Genomic DNA, 16,678 nt, shown 5'->3' on the forward strand with positions numbered 1-16,678 from the left:
CCGTCTTTAGCCAACTCTTGCTATCTCTCTCAGAATGATCTTCTTGTTCCAAACCAGTCAGGTTTCAAGACTGGTCATTCAACTGAGACTGCTCTTCTCTGTGTCACGGAGGCTCTCCGCACTGCTAAAGCTAACTCTCTCTCCTCTGCTCTTGTCCTTCTAGACCTGTCTGCTGCCTTTGATACTGTGAACCATCAGATCCTCCTCTCCACCCTCTCCGAGTTGGGCATCTCCGGCGCGGCTCACTCTTGGATTGCGTCCTACCGGACAGGTCGCTCCTACCAAGTGGCGTTGCGAGAATCTGTCTCCGCATCACGTGCTCTCACCACTGGTGTCCCCCAGGGCTTAGTTCTAGGCCCTCTCCTATTCTCGCTATACACCAAGTCACTTGGCTCTGTCATATTCTCACATGGCCTCTCCTATCATTGCTACACAGACGACACACAACTAATCTTCTCCTTTCTCCCTTCTGATAACCAGGTGGCGAATCGCATCTCTGCATGTCTGGCAGACATATCAGTGTGGATGACGGATCACCACCTCAAGCTGAACCTCGGCAAGACGGAGCTGCTCTTCCTCCCGGGGAAGGACTGCCCGTTCCATGATCTCGCCATCACGGTTGACAACTCCGTTGTGTCCTCCTCCCAGAGTGCAAAGAGCCTTGGCGTGACCCTGGACAACACCCTGTCGTTCTCCACTAACATCAAGGCAGTGACCCGATCCTGTAGGTTCATGGTCTACAACATTCGGAGAGTACGACCCTGCCTTACACAGGAAGTGGCACAGGTCCTAATCCAGGCACTTGTCATCTCCTGTTTGGATTACTGCAACTCGCTGTTGGCTGGGCTCCCTGCCTGTGCCATTAAACCCCTACAACTCATCCAGAATGCCGCAGCCCGTCTGGTGTTCAACCTTCCCAAGTTCTCTCACGTGACCCCGCTCCTCCGCACACTCCACTGGCTTCCAGTTGAAGCTCGCATCTGCTACAAGACCATGGTGCTTGCCTACAGAGCTGTGAGGGGAACGGCACCTCCGTACCTTCAGGCTCTGATCAGTCCCTACACCCAAACGAGGGCAATGCGTTCATCCACCTCTGGCCTGCTGGCCCCCCTACCTCTGCAGAAGCACAGTTCCCGCTCAGCCCAGTCAAAACTGTTCGCTGCTCTGGCACCCCAATGGTGGAACAAGCTCCCTCACGACGCCAGGACAGCGGAGTCACTCACCACCTTCCGGAGACACTTGAAACCCCACCACTTTAAGGAATACCTGGGATAGGATAAAGTAATCCTTCTACCCCCCCCTTACCCCACCCCCCCAAAAAAATAAAAAAATAAAAATAAACATATTGTAACGTGGTTATCCCACTGGCTATAAGGTGAATGCACCAATTTGTAAGTTGCTCTGGATAAGAGCGTCTGCTAAATGACGTAAATGTAAATGAGTACCAATAGGACCTTCAGAAATGTGTCCATTTATTGCAGGAAGTGTCAGAGCAAGTCCAGCCATGGTTGATTGGGAGTGTAAGGGAAATTAGTGGTGATTGGATTGTTTGCAAGTCCATCAAGGAGTGTGGTGCTGGAAGTGAAGCGTGATGTGGTTTGGTTTGGAAGGTAATTTGAGTCAGCTTGAGTCTGACCTCTTTTTATCAATCTCTCAAATGATATCCAATCAACAAATAATTAATGTAAGGAATGTGTTTTATTGAAAGGAATATGCAACAGTTTTACACAACCAAACAAATACATACTCCAAACAGTTTTATTCTTAAGGTTCATCCTGGGAATAAATGACAGAACTCAGAGATGGCTTACATTCAGACAGGTGCAAGATGCAATACTGTACAACCACCACACAATGTTCAGGCAATGTTGTGGCAACATTGTGTGGTGGTTGTTTGTTTGCTGGGTTGCTTCTCTTGTCTAGTTAGCACAATTGAACACCCATCACACCCAGGAGGCAGAATACTTGGGAGTAACCTTTTACTGCAGTGGGCTAAATCAGAATCACACAGAGTGTTCCTTGGTCGTCTTAAACAAATCTACTTTGAAACAAAAGTATGCACATCACACACATTGTTATGGGATAAAGAAAGAAAGAAAACACCTGTACCATGTCAGATATAGAGTTGGAATGTATTCAATTTTGAGTTTGCATCCCAATATTACATTTTCAATCGGAACGTATTCAGACCCCTTGCCTTTTTCCACATTTTGTTACGTTACAGCCTTATTCTAAAATTTATTAAATTGCTTTTCCCCCTCATCAAGCTACACACAATACCCCATAATGACAAAGCAAAAAACTGCTTTTTATAAATTTTTGCAAATTTTTAAAAATAAATAAACTGAAATATAACATTTGCATAAGTATTCAGACCCTTTAGTCAGTACTTTGTTGAAGCGCCTTTGGCAGCGATTACAGCCTAGAGTCTTCTTGGGTATGACGCTACAAGCTTGACACACCTATATGTGGGGAGTTTCTTCCATTCTTCTCCGCAGATCCTCTCAAGCTCTGTCAGGTTGGATGCTATTTTCAGGTCTCTCCAGAGATGCTCGATCGGGTTCAAGTCCGGGCTCTGGCTGGGCACTCAAGGACATTCAGAGACTTGTCCCAAAGCCACTCCTGCGTTGTCTTGGCTGTGTGCTAAGGGTCGTTGTCCTGTTGGAAGGTGAACAGTCGCCCCAGTCTGAGGTCCTGAGCACTCTGGAGCAGGTTTTCATCAAGGATCTCTCCGTACTTTGCTCCATTCATCTTTCCCTCGATCCTGACTAGTCGCCCAGTCCCTGCCACTGAAAAACATCCCCACAGCATGATGCTGCCACCACCATGCTTCACCATAGGGATGGTGCCAGGTTTCCTCCAGACGTGACGCTTGGCATTCAGGCCAAAGAGTTCAATCTTGGTTTCATCAGACCAGAGAATCTTGTTTCTCATGGTCTGAGGGTCTGAATAGCAAAATGTCTCACAGCAAAGGGTCTGAATACTTTTTTATTTTTAATACATTTGCAAACATTTCTAAAAACCTGTTTTCGCTTTGTCATTATGGGGTATAGTGTGGAGATTGATGAAGAAAAATTAATTTAATCAATTTTAGAATAAGGCTGTAATGTAACAAAATGTGGAAAAAGTCAAGGTGTCTGAATACTTTCCGAATGCACATGACAGAAGACTGAAATATAACGAAACCTTTTGACATAGAAACACAGGATTTTCGGCTTCTATTTTTTATTGGAAATATTAATAACATTCCACTCATGAGGCCACTAGAGGGCAATTTGGTCATTTGACTGCAGGAAAGGCTACTCTACCTCAATGATTAATTGTTGTTCATCTTTGTTTTTTAAATTTCCAGTTAATGATCGATAGTTGGCATTTGAGTTTCAGTTTCAATAACAAACATTTCAATTACTCTGCATGATGTACATTTCAGTAAACCTTTGTACAATCATTATATAGATTTAAATGTGGAACATTTCACTTCCTTATTTCCCACTACATATCATGATTGTACTTTAATACATTTAATCCACATTTAGTCTGGTAACTACTTATCTTTTAAGTAGCAGTAGTAGTAGGTACTTTTTATTGCATTTTGCTGACACATATGTAAATTAATGTATTGAATTTGTCATTCTTATTAAAAACAATTATGAAAACACTTAATCAAAAAAGTGTTACATGAAAAATAATCGACTTATTCAGGATGAATTCGTTTTTAAATTCAGTATATTTGGTCAGATCAGTAACTGTAGATGTTTTGCACATCCCAAAAACAGGTCTTCCAAAAAATATAATTTAGGCTGGGATATTTTGTAGAGAGGTTCACTTCCTCATGGGGATTAGGTAGACATGTTGGAGGAATGTGGATGAGAATCTTGTCTCTGCTCCTCCTGATATCTACGGGACTGGAAACTGTGAAAGCAGAGAAGAATAACATACAAAAAATCTAATTAATTATGCATTAAAGGGCGTCTGCACTACCTAATTTGGCCCAGTTTTGAAGATCGATCATTAAGTAATACTAGCGGCCATGACTGAAGCCAAACGAGAGTTGTCTTGGGGGTGTGGTTTGATGTGGGTGTGTTATGTTTCGATATTGTAGCCTGGCAGGTTCTGTTTGTCCCTCCTGAGTCACCATAGCAACAACATAACCAGTTCCTTAAAAATGTATGCACACGTAAAAATGTATGCAAATGTATGCACACATGACTGTAAGTCGCTTTGGATAAAAGCGTCTGCTAAATGGTATATTATTATTATATTATTATTAAAATGAGAACAATAACATGACTACAACTTCATCATTGGCAAGCTGTCAAACTATCATAAATAAAGCACAAGCTACACACTTTTTATTAGTGCCCAAAATCACTTGCTAGCTAGCTAAGTTCCAACTGTTTGTCAATGAAGCTAGCAAGTAGTAGCTAGCAGGCACATTGAGCAGCCAGGCCACAATCAACTTATCAAGTCACTGGCGAGTGGTGATGTGTGTGCTTCAGTGCTGTTTAAAAAATAAATAAAAACTTTCACACTATCTATTACAGGGCTGCCAACTTTTGAAGATAGCTTGGAGTGAGATTTCCTATCTTGAATGTCAATGCTCCACTCCTAGCCGGGGGGTCTGAGGGTCAGCACCCCTACCCTCAGCACCCCTACTTCCTGCGGCTATGAATGCAAGTGGTGGATTGATGTGGATATAATGTAGCCTATGGATCTGGGCTAATGCAAGTGGTGGATTAAATCACTAGTAAGCCTAGTAGACTACAGCCTGTTATCACATACTGTCATAAGCAGGGATGTAGTGCTGCCATAGCATGAGGGACCCGTCAGTTTTTTTCAGTTTGAGAATACACAGAGCTGCATGGTAAAATAATTTCTGGAAAATTAATTCTGATAAATTCTAAATAAATTATTTTAGGCCTAATTTCCACTAAAATGCAATGAAAATAATAGAATGCCAAACTAAATAAATATGTAGGCTATAGCAGCCTATAGGTAGGTAGCCTAAATGGCAGCCTGGTCTCATAGACTGGACGTAACATAGTAAACATAAATCGTTTGGTATGATTACATAAGACAGATGGTTACTTAAGGCAAAAACGAAAGTAGGGTGGCTGCTCGGGGTGGAAGGGTGGTTGTATAACACGAACGTCTAGCAACCAAAAGGTTACGAGTTTGAATCTTATCATGGATAACTTCAGTATTTTAGCCAATTAGCAACTTTTCTACTACTTAGCATGTTAGATAACCCTTCCCCTAACCTTAACCCTTTAACATAACTCCTAAACTTAACCTTAACCTTAACCCTAACCCCTAACCCCTAGCCTAGCTAACATTAGCCAACTAGCTAACATTAGCAACCTAGCTAGAATTTATAAGATATCATATATTTTGCAAATTCGTAACGTATACTACGTTTTGCTAATTCGTAACATTACACATTTTGCAAATTCGTAACATACATTATCATACGGCAGGGCGGCAGGTAGCTTAGTGGGTAAGAGCGTTGTGCCAGTAACCGAAAGGTCGCTGGTTCTAATCCCCGAGCCGACTAGGTGAAAAATCTGTCGATGTGCCCTTAAGCAAGGCACGTAACCCTAATTGCTCCTGTAAGTCGCTCTGGATAAGAGCGTCTGCTAAATGACTAAAATATAAAAATATAAAATATATATAAATATATACGAAATGAGTGATGGACATACCATATTAAACATAACATATACTAAATGGAGCATCTCAAATGTATGTACAGAATAATACGAAATGCTCTGAGACCAGGTTGTAAATGGTGGTTCCTTCCCTATATTCTTTCTCTATGGTGGTGGCACGAATGATGAACTGTAGGCGTGTGTGCAAAGACCCATCGATCGGAGGCTTGACCACTGAGTGAGCCAAATCCGACGAAACAAGAACAGACAGAAAACTCCACCAGGGGTTGCTAAAACGGCTGTCCTCTAAAGAGTCTTGTACAAAGCACTTGAACTCGCCCTACTGTCCGAGTACTGTCCTTATTATCACACCAACGAGATCTAGGATCCAATTCACCGCGTCTGCCATGAAGTTCCTAAAACTCGTCTGGCACTGCAGGATTCGAGTCCCTGGTGGCGTAGTGTGTTACTGATGGTAGGCTTTGTTACTTTGGTCCCAGCTCTCTGCAGGTCATTCACTAGGTCCCCCGTGTGGTTCTGGGATTTTTGCTCACCGTTCTTGTGATCATTTTGACCCCACGGGGTGAGATCTTGCGTGGAGCCCCAGATCGAGGGAGATTATCAGTGGTCTTGTATGTCTTCCATTTCCTAATAATTGCTCCCACAGTTGATTTCTTCAAACCAAGCTGCTTACCTATTACAGATTCAGTCTTCCCAGCCTGGTGCAGGTCTACAATTTTGTTTCTGGTGTCCTTTGACAGCTCTTTGGTCTTGGCCATAGTGGAGTTTGGAGTGTGACTGTTTGAGGTTGTGGACAGGTGTCTTTTACACTGATAACAAGTTCAAACAGGTGCCATTAATACAGGTAACAAGTGGAGGACAGAGGAGCCTCTTAAAGAAGAAGTTACAGGTCTGTGAGAGCCAGAAATCTTGCTTGTTTGTAGGTGACCAAATACTTATTTTCCACCATAATTTGCAAATAAATTCATAAAAAATCCTACAATGTGATTTTCTGGAAAAAAAATTCTCAATTTGTCTGTCACAGTTGACGTGTACCTATGATGAAAATTACAGGCCTCTCTCATCTTTTTAAGTGGGAGAACTTGCACAATTGGTGGCTGACTAAATACTTTTTTTCCCCACTGTATATGTGCTGTCTTTCCAATTGATGTAAACTTTCCACACAAATATTCATTTGAAAAAGCTAAAGACCTTCACAGTGTAGATCTGTTGTTTCAACAATGTAATAACAATTTATAATGTTATGTGTATATAACATTCAGTAACAGTAATAATAAGTGTATAGCAGTGTAACCGAACTGTTTATAACAAATGTACAGCACATCTACCAATGCCCAGATGTGTTTCAAGAGCATAAACTATTTTGTTTCTGAATCCTTGCACCCCTGACTGGGAGCAGCATGGTGGACAGTGCCATCTAGTGGAAAGGAAATTAAGCTATTATTCAGATATTATTTAATGAAGAATATTGAACTTTCAATCATTAACTCCTTTTCAACTCATTAATATTTAACATTGTTGTTTAATACACATTTTGTTGTCCCCTTATTAAAATAATGTTAATTACGTTTTTGAACATGTACTGATTGCATGTTATTTCATTTACCCACCTAGGCAGAGTACCTATTTACAAATAACCACTAGAACTCAACAATTAACCTCAATACCGCATCTTAAAGCAGCAATCAGCAGTAGAAACAATAGCAAAGCGCCCTCCCCACCCCTGGTTCGATAAAAAGCTGAGGGATGGGGCTGGAGAAATGGTATCACTAAAATTCATAGACAGAGCTATGGATGCAAGGATTGACCATCAATGATATCAACATTATAGTTTTAACCATGTTTTGAGGCATTGTGTTTGTTGACATTTTTTTGTTTACTAACATTGGAGTAAAAAAAGCTTATGTTTTGGGTTCTAATGGGTTCTGATGGGGTATGACAGTTGAACTAAGATCATGAGGCATTTATAAGTTATATTCTTCAAGAATCAATAGATACATACAATTATTAATTAAAGTCAAAAAATGGATGTAGCAGCTGCTGATTAGCCCTTTAAAACAGGCAGAAAATATACTACGATTTGTGAACTTGTGTTCAAGTAGAGGGAGGACTTTTATTTAGAAGCTTTTTGCATGATGTGGCTGATTTCACAGAGCTGTTCTAAGGGGCAGTTGACTTTTAAAGATTCAAGTGAAAATGTCACTGTGAACTCAAATGTAATGTGAAAATGTGGCCATCCTTGCAATGTCTGTTTGTGACCAGCAGAAGGAGACTGCTATTCTTAATTCATAGAGAACCATTACAGCAAGGCATTCCATAAGACTCACATCTACATCCTCAGGGTATGAGTATATTTGATGGGTCCCCATCCTCCACACCCACAGTAGTCATTCTTAGGCAGGAGCGGACTGGGACCAGAAATTGGCCATGGCATTTCTAACATACCAGCCCACTCTTCCCTTGAGGCCCCCACACCGGACCATTTTTTCCCCTTGAGGCCTCTGTTATTAGCCAAATAATTATAATTCAATGCTAAAACCCCAAGTTAGACAGGCCAGTCTGCCCCTGTTGTAAGGTGTAGACTATAGTAGGGAGGTGGCTATCTGAGTCAGTTTTTGTAATTCTCATAATAGTGTTTTATATCAACCATCTATTTTATAGAAAGTTTCATTTTCCCTGTATCGATTATGTTACTTCAACTGTACTTTGGCTGACCCTGTAAAACAACACATTTCACTGCACACCTATCCAGTGTATGTGACAATAAAACATATATATACTGTATATAAAGGTCTATGGTTGAAAACCCTAATCACTCTGACAGGGTGGGGACGTTTTTTATTGACCCATGATTTCAGTTTAATGCTTCCTGTTGTGCTCTGCTGTGGTTCGATCCGCCACTCAAAGGCTATTTATTTCTAGAGTGTGTTCAGTTGGGATGACACAGGGAGCTACTTTGGGACATAATGGTAAATGCAGTAGGTATAGTATTATGAGTGTATGTTTGGATTGTGTACTTGAGTCGCTCTGATTCAAACTGATGAGAAATGGCATGATACATACCATCTGCTAGTCCAGACTTCTCTTTCCTCGATAGATTACTGTGGGAAAGAATACATTTGAGACATGTTAGAGAAGTGAACACATTTTGCACTGAAGCATAATTTCCCCTCCATTATATCCCACAAAATACCATAGGCTTGAGTATGAAAACCAATAGTAGACTACAGATCATTTATGAAAAAGTATTCAAAAACGTACCCATTCCAACATTGCTTCCCGAGCAGGAAACTGAAATCCGACAAGAAGATGTTAATAATCTGGTATATGCCAATGACTTTGTAAAACCATGCTATACTAACAAAGCAAAATGAACTTGACTGAAATGTCATTTCCTTTTAGATTATCTATGTAGACCTTTCCAGTGGTTTTGTGGTATTGAGTAGCCTACCTGAGTACATCCTCTGGGGGCAGAACTGGACCATGGCTCCGTCCTGGGTGAGAGGGGCCACCACTACATTGTAGACGTCCCCACACATGATCTCCGGCACTTTACAGGTGTTACCCCCGATGGGAGGGGTGCAGGTGTAGTTGGACTGGCTACCAACCATCTCGGCCGTGTAGTTATGGAGACCGCCAGTGGAACGCCAGTATACACGCAGTGTGTTGTTGGCCATCCTGTACAGCTTCACGCCCGATGGACAACAGGCACCTGGGAGGGAAAGCTAGTTCAGTAAGGCACTATAGTGGCAACTGTGCAGGGTGCAATGGTATGTGGATGTTACAATGTACTTAGCTATGATCAAACTCGGACACTCTTCTGTAACTTACTGCTATAGAAATTCCTTGTGTGTTTGTGGTGAATGTTCCGGAGTCAGTAATTCACCTAGTACTTTTTCCATTTGCTCACTCACTGACTCAGTGGTCCCTTTTTCGCTATGATTGGTGCTTGTGTCTTTCACTCATTGGATGAGAAGCTGTGATAGATTAATCTATCTGTCACTCACTGGATGAGAAGCCGTGATAGGTGCACTCAGACTTGTGTCCAGTGCGGCTGATGGCCTCCATGCTGACGGTGTAGTTTGTTCCACAGGTGATGCATCCCATCAGGCAGTTGGTGTCCAGGGTGTGGCAGCGGGCGTTGCCTTTCGGTGAGGTCAGGGAGGTCACGTAGGTGTGTGTGCCTCTCGCCATCGACCAGGTGACATTGGTCATGGCCTGAGTCACCTGGTCAACGTTAAGGGTTGCCGGGCAACAGGGCGCTAGGGGACGAATGAAAAGCACAATTGTGAGAAATATTGACATTTTTATTTTTTAACTGTACATAGCTGAATGAAAAAGTTCATAATTTTTTCACCACAACATCAACAGTAACAAGTGATACCAGTAGTCCAAACGAATTAACCAAAACATTTCCCTCTCCCTATATGGTTTCCATGGTTCCCTACCTGTTTCCAGTGGAATAGTGTAACTGGGTAAACTGTCGCCCACGGTGGTGGTTGCAATGGCGCTGACCTCATAGACCTCGCCACAGGGCAAGTCAAGTATCTCACAGGAAGTTCCTCTGGAAGTGCAGGTGTGTGTGTCATCCTGGGCCACTACGCTCACTTTGTAGTTGGTTCCTGCTCTGTTGGGCGCACTAAAGCTGATGTTGACACCGGTGGTGTTGATCTGGGCCACACTCAAGATCTCTGGCATACAGGGAGCTGAGAGAGAGAACGTGAAGGAGAGAGGAGGTGGCGGGGGGAGGGTTAGGGTCACAGTGATCTTTTACCTGTGGGTGTAATGACACACAAATCATGTTTTCCCATTCATCCAAATAAACCGATGACACGATTAGTTATCAGACACTTTTTCTATGTGGCAATTTTTTTAAAGATGTGTGTCTTACCTGTCTCCTTCGTGTGTGCTCTGCAGGTGTGGTTGCACCCTCTAATCTCATTACAGGGGATCACCACCACACTGTAGGGGCTGTTACAGGTGAGGTCGGAGAGAGCGCACACTGGTGCCGTGTCGTTACACAGGATGACCTCTGACCCTTCCACTGCCCGCGTCTCGTACACCTCCGCCCCTCGCACCGCTGACCACATGATCTCCAGGGTGTCGGTGGAGGCCAGGGAGATTAACACATCCTCGGGACAACAGGGTACTGGAGAGAGAGAGAGAGAGAGAGAGAGAGAGAGAGAGAGAGAGAGAGAGAGAGAGACATGGAATATATTTATTTCAGTATTTAAATAATTGTCAATATGAATTGACTTGGGCTATTTGAAGAATATCTGTCAGCCTTCAGTATTCATTAGGATCCCCCATTCAATGAGCTGAATCAGGCTTGTGTGAGCTGTTTTTAAAATGTGTGATTTCAGAGGTACATTATCTGTGCTGGGTCTCTGGGCAGAGTGTGTGGTTATGTGAATGATTGGGTTCAAACCTGTACACCACAAGACTGTGGAGCTAAATCTTCTACTTACGGGTGGTGTAGTTGAGCACGGGGCCCGGTAGGCTGGATCCAGCCAGGCTGAAGGCAAACACAGTCATCAGGTAGGTGTATCCACACTGGCAGTGATAGTTACAGCTGGTGGAGCTGGTGTTGCACCTCTCCTCCTGACCATCATCCCTCTTGATGAAGGCCATGTAGGTGTCGGTGTAGGGTATGGCGTCCCACGACACAGAGCAATTACCTGCCTTGGTCTCCTCCACACGCAGAGGTTCTGGTGGGCAGGGGACTGCAGGGAAACACACGACAGGGTGTGTAGTTATTACATGTTCATTATACGGTTATTACATGTTTGTAATAGTGGCTAAAGGTCAAGTTATTACTATACATTAATTACTGTGTTGTTAGTACCTTACATATGCATCTCATGTGTTGATGAAATAGTAGAATGATCTCAAGTGTATCAATATAATATAATAATAATATGCAAATTTGCAGACGCTTTTATCCAAAGCGACTTACAGTCATGTGTGCATACATTTTTACGTATGGGTGGTCCCAGGGATCGAACCCACTACCCTGGCGTTACAAGCGCCATGCTCACCAATTGAGCTACAGAGGACCACAATATGCTGTGCTTTATATGGCAGGTTTGTGACTTCTATTGCTAGATGTCACAAACCTGCCATAAAACAAACAATCGATTTGTTTGTTTGTTTGATTGATTGATTGATTGATTGATTGACTGATTGATTGATATGTCTCCTCACAGGTGATGATCTCTTCAGGAGCAGAAGGGATGCTGTGTCCTCCCTCGTTGATGGCTGTCACGGTGACGGTGTGTCTCTGGCCACACCCCACGGGGGCCAGGGTGCAGGCGCCGATGGTAGAGGTACAGTTCAGCCCCTCGGAGCTGAAGGTCAGGTACTCCCCTGCCCCCTGAGAGGGAGCCCAGGACACAGACAGACCATATTCAGAGCCCACAATCCTCACCTCCAACTCAATAAGCCCAGGGATGCGTGGGCCTGGAGGGAGGAGAGAGAAGCAATATGAGCACACACATAATTAGGTAGAGACCTAGATGAATTCTAAATGTGCTTACAAATATACTGTACAAATTGGTGCTCTTGCTTGTCATTCGCTCCACCCTATCCCTATCAACAGGTCTTGAAAAAGCAATTTTGTACCTCAAGGGACTTGCCTTATTAACTGAAAGTTAAATAAAGCTAGATAAGGTACATTTTCTGAAGGAAATGTGTGTGCTTGCTAACCAATATCCCCCTCTCTTCCTTACGTGTGATCTGACAGATGGTGAAGTCGTCTCCCTGTCTTTTCTCGGGGTCCCAGGCGTTGCCCTTGATGCAGTAGGTTGTCCCGGCCTCCAGGCCAGGGAAGGTCACGCTGGTGTCGGTGGTGTTGAGCTTCACCCTGCTGTCAGAGCCCTCCATGATGATGCTGATGGTATACAGGACAGCGTGGTCCACGGGCTCCCACCCCACCACAATGGTGTCATTGCTGGGAGAGGTGGAGTTGAGCTCGGGCGCAGCAACCACTGTAGGAGAGAGACAGCAATGAGACATGTTAAGTGGAGTGTGTATTTGTTTGTCTGTGTTGGGAGTGTTCATGGTTTGCCTTTTAATTGTGTGATAGCCCACTTATCACTTTAAATTCAGAAAGCTCTAAAGTGTATTTTCTGTTCTGTGGGATCCCTTTACAATGTACTGTATGACTGAGATTTGAGAAGATAAAAATTCTCTCCCTCTCTTCTGCCTCTATAGAAGGTCAAACCACAACACAATAGGATGAAACTGGTGGTGGCTTGTTTTAGTACATGAAGATATCCAATAGGCTGACTAACTCAGGTCCTACTCCCAGGGTAACCAACCCAGTGTTCTCAGTTGTCAAGCCAATAAGGTTTATTCTTTGTGTTTATGGAGAGGGACCAGATATAATTACAGCGGATACCTCCCTCCTCAGGGCAGAGGGAGTATCTCACTAATAGAGGAAAGTACCGGATTTGCACTACCTCATCTGAAATCAGGTTTTTAAGGTCAGGTATGTAGCTACTCTCCTCTTCCTGGCTTTCGTTCATTTACGTCAGCAAAGAGATCGAGTGACTTATGGTGGGGGTACTGGAGATAAAGGTTGTCACTGTTCCCTATGAATGACTAATTTCTTTATACCAGGCTTTCATACTCTTGTATTTTTTTCTTTCCCCAACAGACGGTGAATGTGAGGTACAAGGGACAATACCTGTCTTTGCTACCACAGGGAGGGAAGGCTGGCTTCTGCCTCCGTTGTTGACGGACATGACACTGAGAGTGTAGTCGGTGTAGGCCTGAAGGTTGAGCACGGTCCCAGGGGAAGAGGACACCACGGTCTCGCAGAAGAAGGACAGGTCGGTGGTCTCGGCACGCAGGATGTAGGAAGTGGCCCCGGACACCTGAGTGAACTCCACGGTCATGCTCTCACTCTGTTTCGATGTTGCCATGTTGATGGTGGGCACCTCAGAAGCTACAGAAAAAACAAGAAGAGGGAATTGTTTAAACCTAAGGAGCTACACACAGGAACATGTGATGATTGTAACCAGTTACACCACAATAATCATCACTGGTTTTATTTTTCACTATAAGCCCACTGTAAAAATATACTTTATATTTCTTATGAGAGTTTGTCCCTTAACATTGCTATAAGGACAGGTTTTCTATATTCCCTTATAGCTCTGATGAGAGAGAAAAACAGAACTGGCCCTGGAGCAGAGATTAATAACAGAATGTTACGAGATCACAACATAATGTATAGCCTATTGTTTCACCATCATCTCCTTAGGGTCAAATATGAGACACTGATTTACCAGTGGTCTCTTCAACTTCAGCCTGGCTCAGAACATTCAGGCTGTTATCCATGGCCTCAGCCTTGATGATGTACATGTTGTTGGGGGTTAGAGAGTTGATGGAGCCCATCACAGAGTTGGCACCGAACTGGGTGAAGGCTGAGGCATCAAGGGAGTTCTTGGGGGTCACTGTGATCTTGTAGGAACTGGCTCCTGAGTATCTGCTCCACCGCACTGTCATACTCTTAGATGTTACGGTGAATATCGACACTGTGATTTCTGAGGTGAGAGACAGAATCACAGTCAATTACTGGGTTCATGTCTGGATCAAATTAGAAAATATTATAGCACTACTATTGCATACATGTACTACAATTACAGTGTAATAATCAAGATTCTTTTAATCCACTTTCATCCGACCATAATTTTCTGCATTTGAAAAATATAGACTGTTTCGGAATGTACATGTAATGTGACAAAAATATAAATGTTTTACCCGATGAAGCTGAACTCTGGAAGTAAAAACAGAAAAGGAAGTAAAAACTACAAAAAACTTCAAAAAATGTACTTCAAGGGAATGTAAAACAAATTACATTACACAATGTTCATACAATGAGAAGTTTTATAAAATTCAAACAATCACTTTCCTGGAATGAATGTTCCCTACTCATGGTTAATCTTACAGTACACCTGATGACAGGTATGCCAGTCAATAAGGCAGTGTTCTGTCTAAATAGCTCATTCCTTTTCCTCCAACAGACTATACATGTTCTTCTGGTGTTATTGCAATAGTAATGTATTTGAAGTCTATGATATGTCCTACACAAATAGCACAGGTATATAGCTTCACAGTAAAAAAAATAAGTCATCCGTCTTACCTGAGAGCCTATGCCTATCAAGGCAAAAATCACCATCCACTTAAAAGATCCCATTCTGTTTTTTTCTTCTTGATGTTATCCTTTTCTGTTGTTTCTTGCACTCCGGGGTTTCTCTCGATTAGTTGAAAGAAGCTATTTGAGAATTGCTTCACGTTATAGGTTTATCTTTTCTTTAACACATTTCTGGTCTGTGTTGGCTGAAATACCTATATGTGACCCCGCCCACTGCAGCCAATCATTGGTAGGGCCAGAACAGCTACCTGCAGACAGGGATGCGTTCAGTTCGCTCCAACGTTTGCTACGTTGCGTGGCAGTTTGTATTGAACGACACATTTCCCCAAAACGGTGCACAGGTACGTTTGCGGTTTGCTCCCGTTCGGTGGGTGTGGCCTGATCAATATGTGTGTGACCATCTGAAATTGTTTAATTCAATGTTGCACACCGTTCTGTCATATTGAACGCATTCCAGGTGTACCTGTAAGCAGGCTAGATCTGTGTTATAGAAGTTGCTTTTGTGATGATGACACATAGCAAAACTGGCACACAACTGGCACAAAACTGACACATCATGCAGATGGAAAAACCGACACATCTGTCTCACTGAACTTGTCTTCCCATAAACATTTTTAAATGGCATCATTTTTATGGATATATACAAAGAAATGTCAATTGAAAAAAGGTAAAAACGAAACAAAGTGCAGCTAGTTTGCAGTCTTTCCAGCTTCAGTTTGAAGTGATTGTGTTAGCTATGTCGTTTGCTAGCTCCTCCGAACAACAGTGTCCTGACGAGAGAGCACATTTTCTTGCCAGGCGAAATCGCGCCTCATTAGCTCATTGTTATTGATGTATCCAAATAAATGTCACTAGAAAACAGCTTAAACAAATGCAAATGCAGCTACTGTTGTTATTCTGGCTGCACTGTTTGACTTGACTGTAAGTTAGCCGTAGTTGGCTAGCTAGCAAGCAAGGGATAAGAACGTTGCCAGCCAGTATGACAATGGAACATTTAGAACGAAACAAAAAGACTGAACGACTGGGTCGCGTCTCTGGCAAACGAACGGATAGAATGAACGACCAGCCGGCTTGGGTAGCAACCCTAGATTTGTGTCGGGACTATATCTTGTGAAAGGATGAAATAGTATGAATAAATTCATCAAAATAACGTTTTTTATGAAAATATGTAAATCATTGTTTGAATATGTTGGTAACCCGTTGTATAAAAGTGATAATGCCCTCGAAGCCGGTGTTTGGAGGATACTGTATATTGGCAAGGATGTTGTTAGCAAAACGTGCCAATATATCCTCTAAACACCGGCTTCTCTGGCATTATCACTTAATTATGAGTGCGATATCACACATGTGGGGAATCGCTATGATCACCTACTCTCAGAAGAACCTTACAAAATCATCTGTTGGAGACAGACAGGTAGAGTAGCGAACTACCCACACATCCTTTAAAAGGAGCCACTTTCCCGCCTTCTGGTTATTCTCAAGCATACTTCTCTTCCTCACGCTCTTATGAGCAGGGGAATACGGTAAGATATTTCACCCCTAATATCAGAGAACTGGGGTTACGCAAGTAACCTTAAATTCTCTTTAAATTATTCGTTTTGATATCTCACATGTGGGGATATGGCTGTTGATGATCACAAGTTTACTGGAGAACGGAGACCAAGTAGAGACTTTTGGACAAGGTGGATAATTGTATAATATAAGGCAGTTTATTCAGAGGTAAAGATATCTGGAATCGCGTGCACGGACCCGTTCGTCAATCTCGTAGGGAGATATCTGAGAGAGCCCCTAAACATTGTGTGCTGACATTTTATACAATAAAATGAAGTAGGTTGATTCTAGTAGTTCTGAT

General features: G+C 42.8%; 1 protein-coding gene across 1 annotated transcript; it reads right to left on the minus strand.

Moving 5' to 3' along the window:
• Window positions 1–3,168: 3,168 nt before the first annotated feature.
• On the minus strand, window positions 3,169–14,607 carry LOC121539863 (fibronectin type III domain-containing protein 7-like). Its single transcript, XM_041848511.2, has 13 exons — window positions 14,604–14,607; window positions 13,958–14,215; window positions 13,357–13,617; window positions 12,398–12,655; window positions 11,874–12,128; window positions 11,138–11,392; window positions 10,561–10,818; window positions 10,118–10,375; window positions 9,677–9,931; window positions 9,121–9,381; window positions 8,931–8,960; window positions 8,733–8,770; window positions 3,169–3,912 (listed from the first exon to the last, which is right to left on the minus strand). Exons 1-12 carry the CDS (start codon window positions 14,605–14,607, stop codon window positions 8,739–8,741), a joined length of 2,385 nt encoding a protein of 794 aa, XP_041704445.2. The 3' UTR covers window positions 3,169–3,912; window positions 8,733–8,738.
• Window positions 14,608–16,678: the final 2,071 nt, after the last annotated feature.

Source organism: Coregonus clupeaformis, unplaced genomic scaffold, assembly GCF_020615455.1.
Source record: "Coregonus clupeaformis isolate EN_2021a unplaced genomic scaffold, ASM2061545v1 scaf0127, whole genome shotgun sequence".
In the NCBI taxonomy this organism is placed as follows: domain Eukaryota; kingdom Metazoa; phylum Chordata; class Actinopteri; order Salmoniformes; family Salmonidae; genus Coregonus; species Coregonus clupeaformis.

What these genes read in the sequence shown, in the direction of transcription:
- LOC121539863 (XM_041848511.2), bottom strand. An exon ending in CCCTGTGGTAGCAAAGACAG is followed by an intron (nt 12,656 to 13,356) that starts GTATTGTCCCTT and finishes TCTCTCCTACAG; the next exon opens with TGGTTGCTGCGCCCGAGCTC. An exon ending in CCCCCAGAGGATGTACTCAG is followed by an intron (nt 8,961 to 9,120) that starts GTAGGCTACTCA and finishes GTCGGATTTCAG; the next exon opens with TTTCCTGCTCGGGAAGCAAT.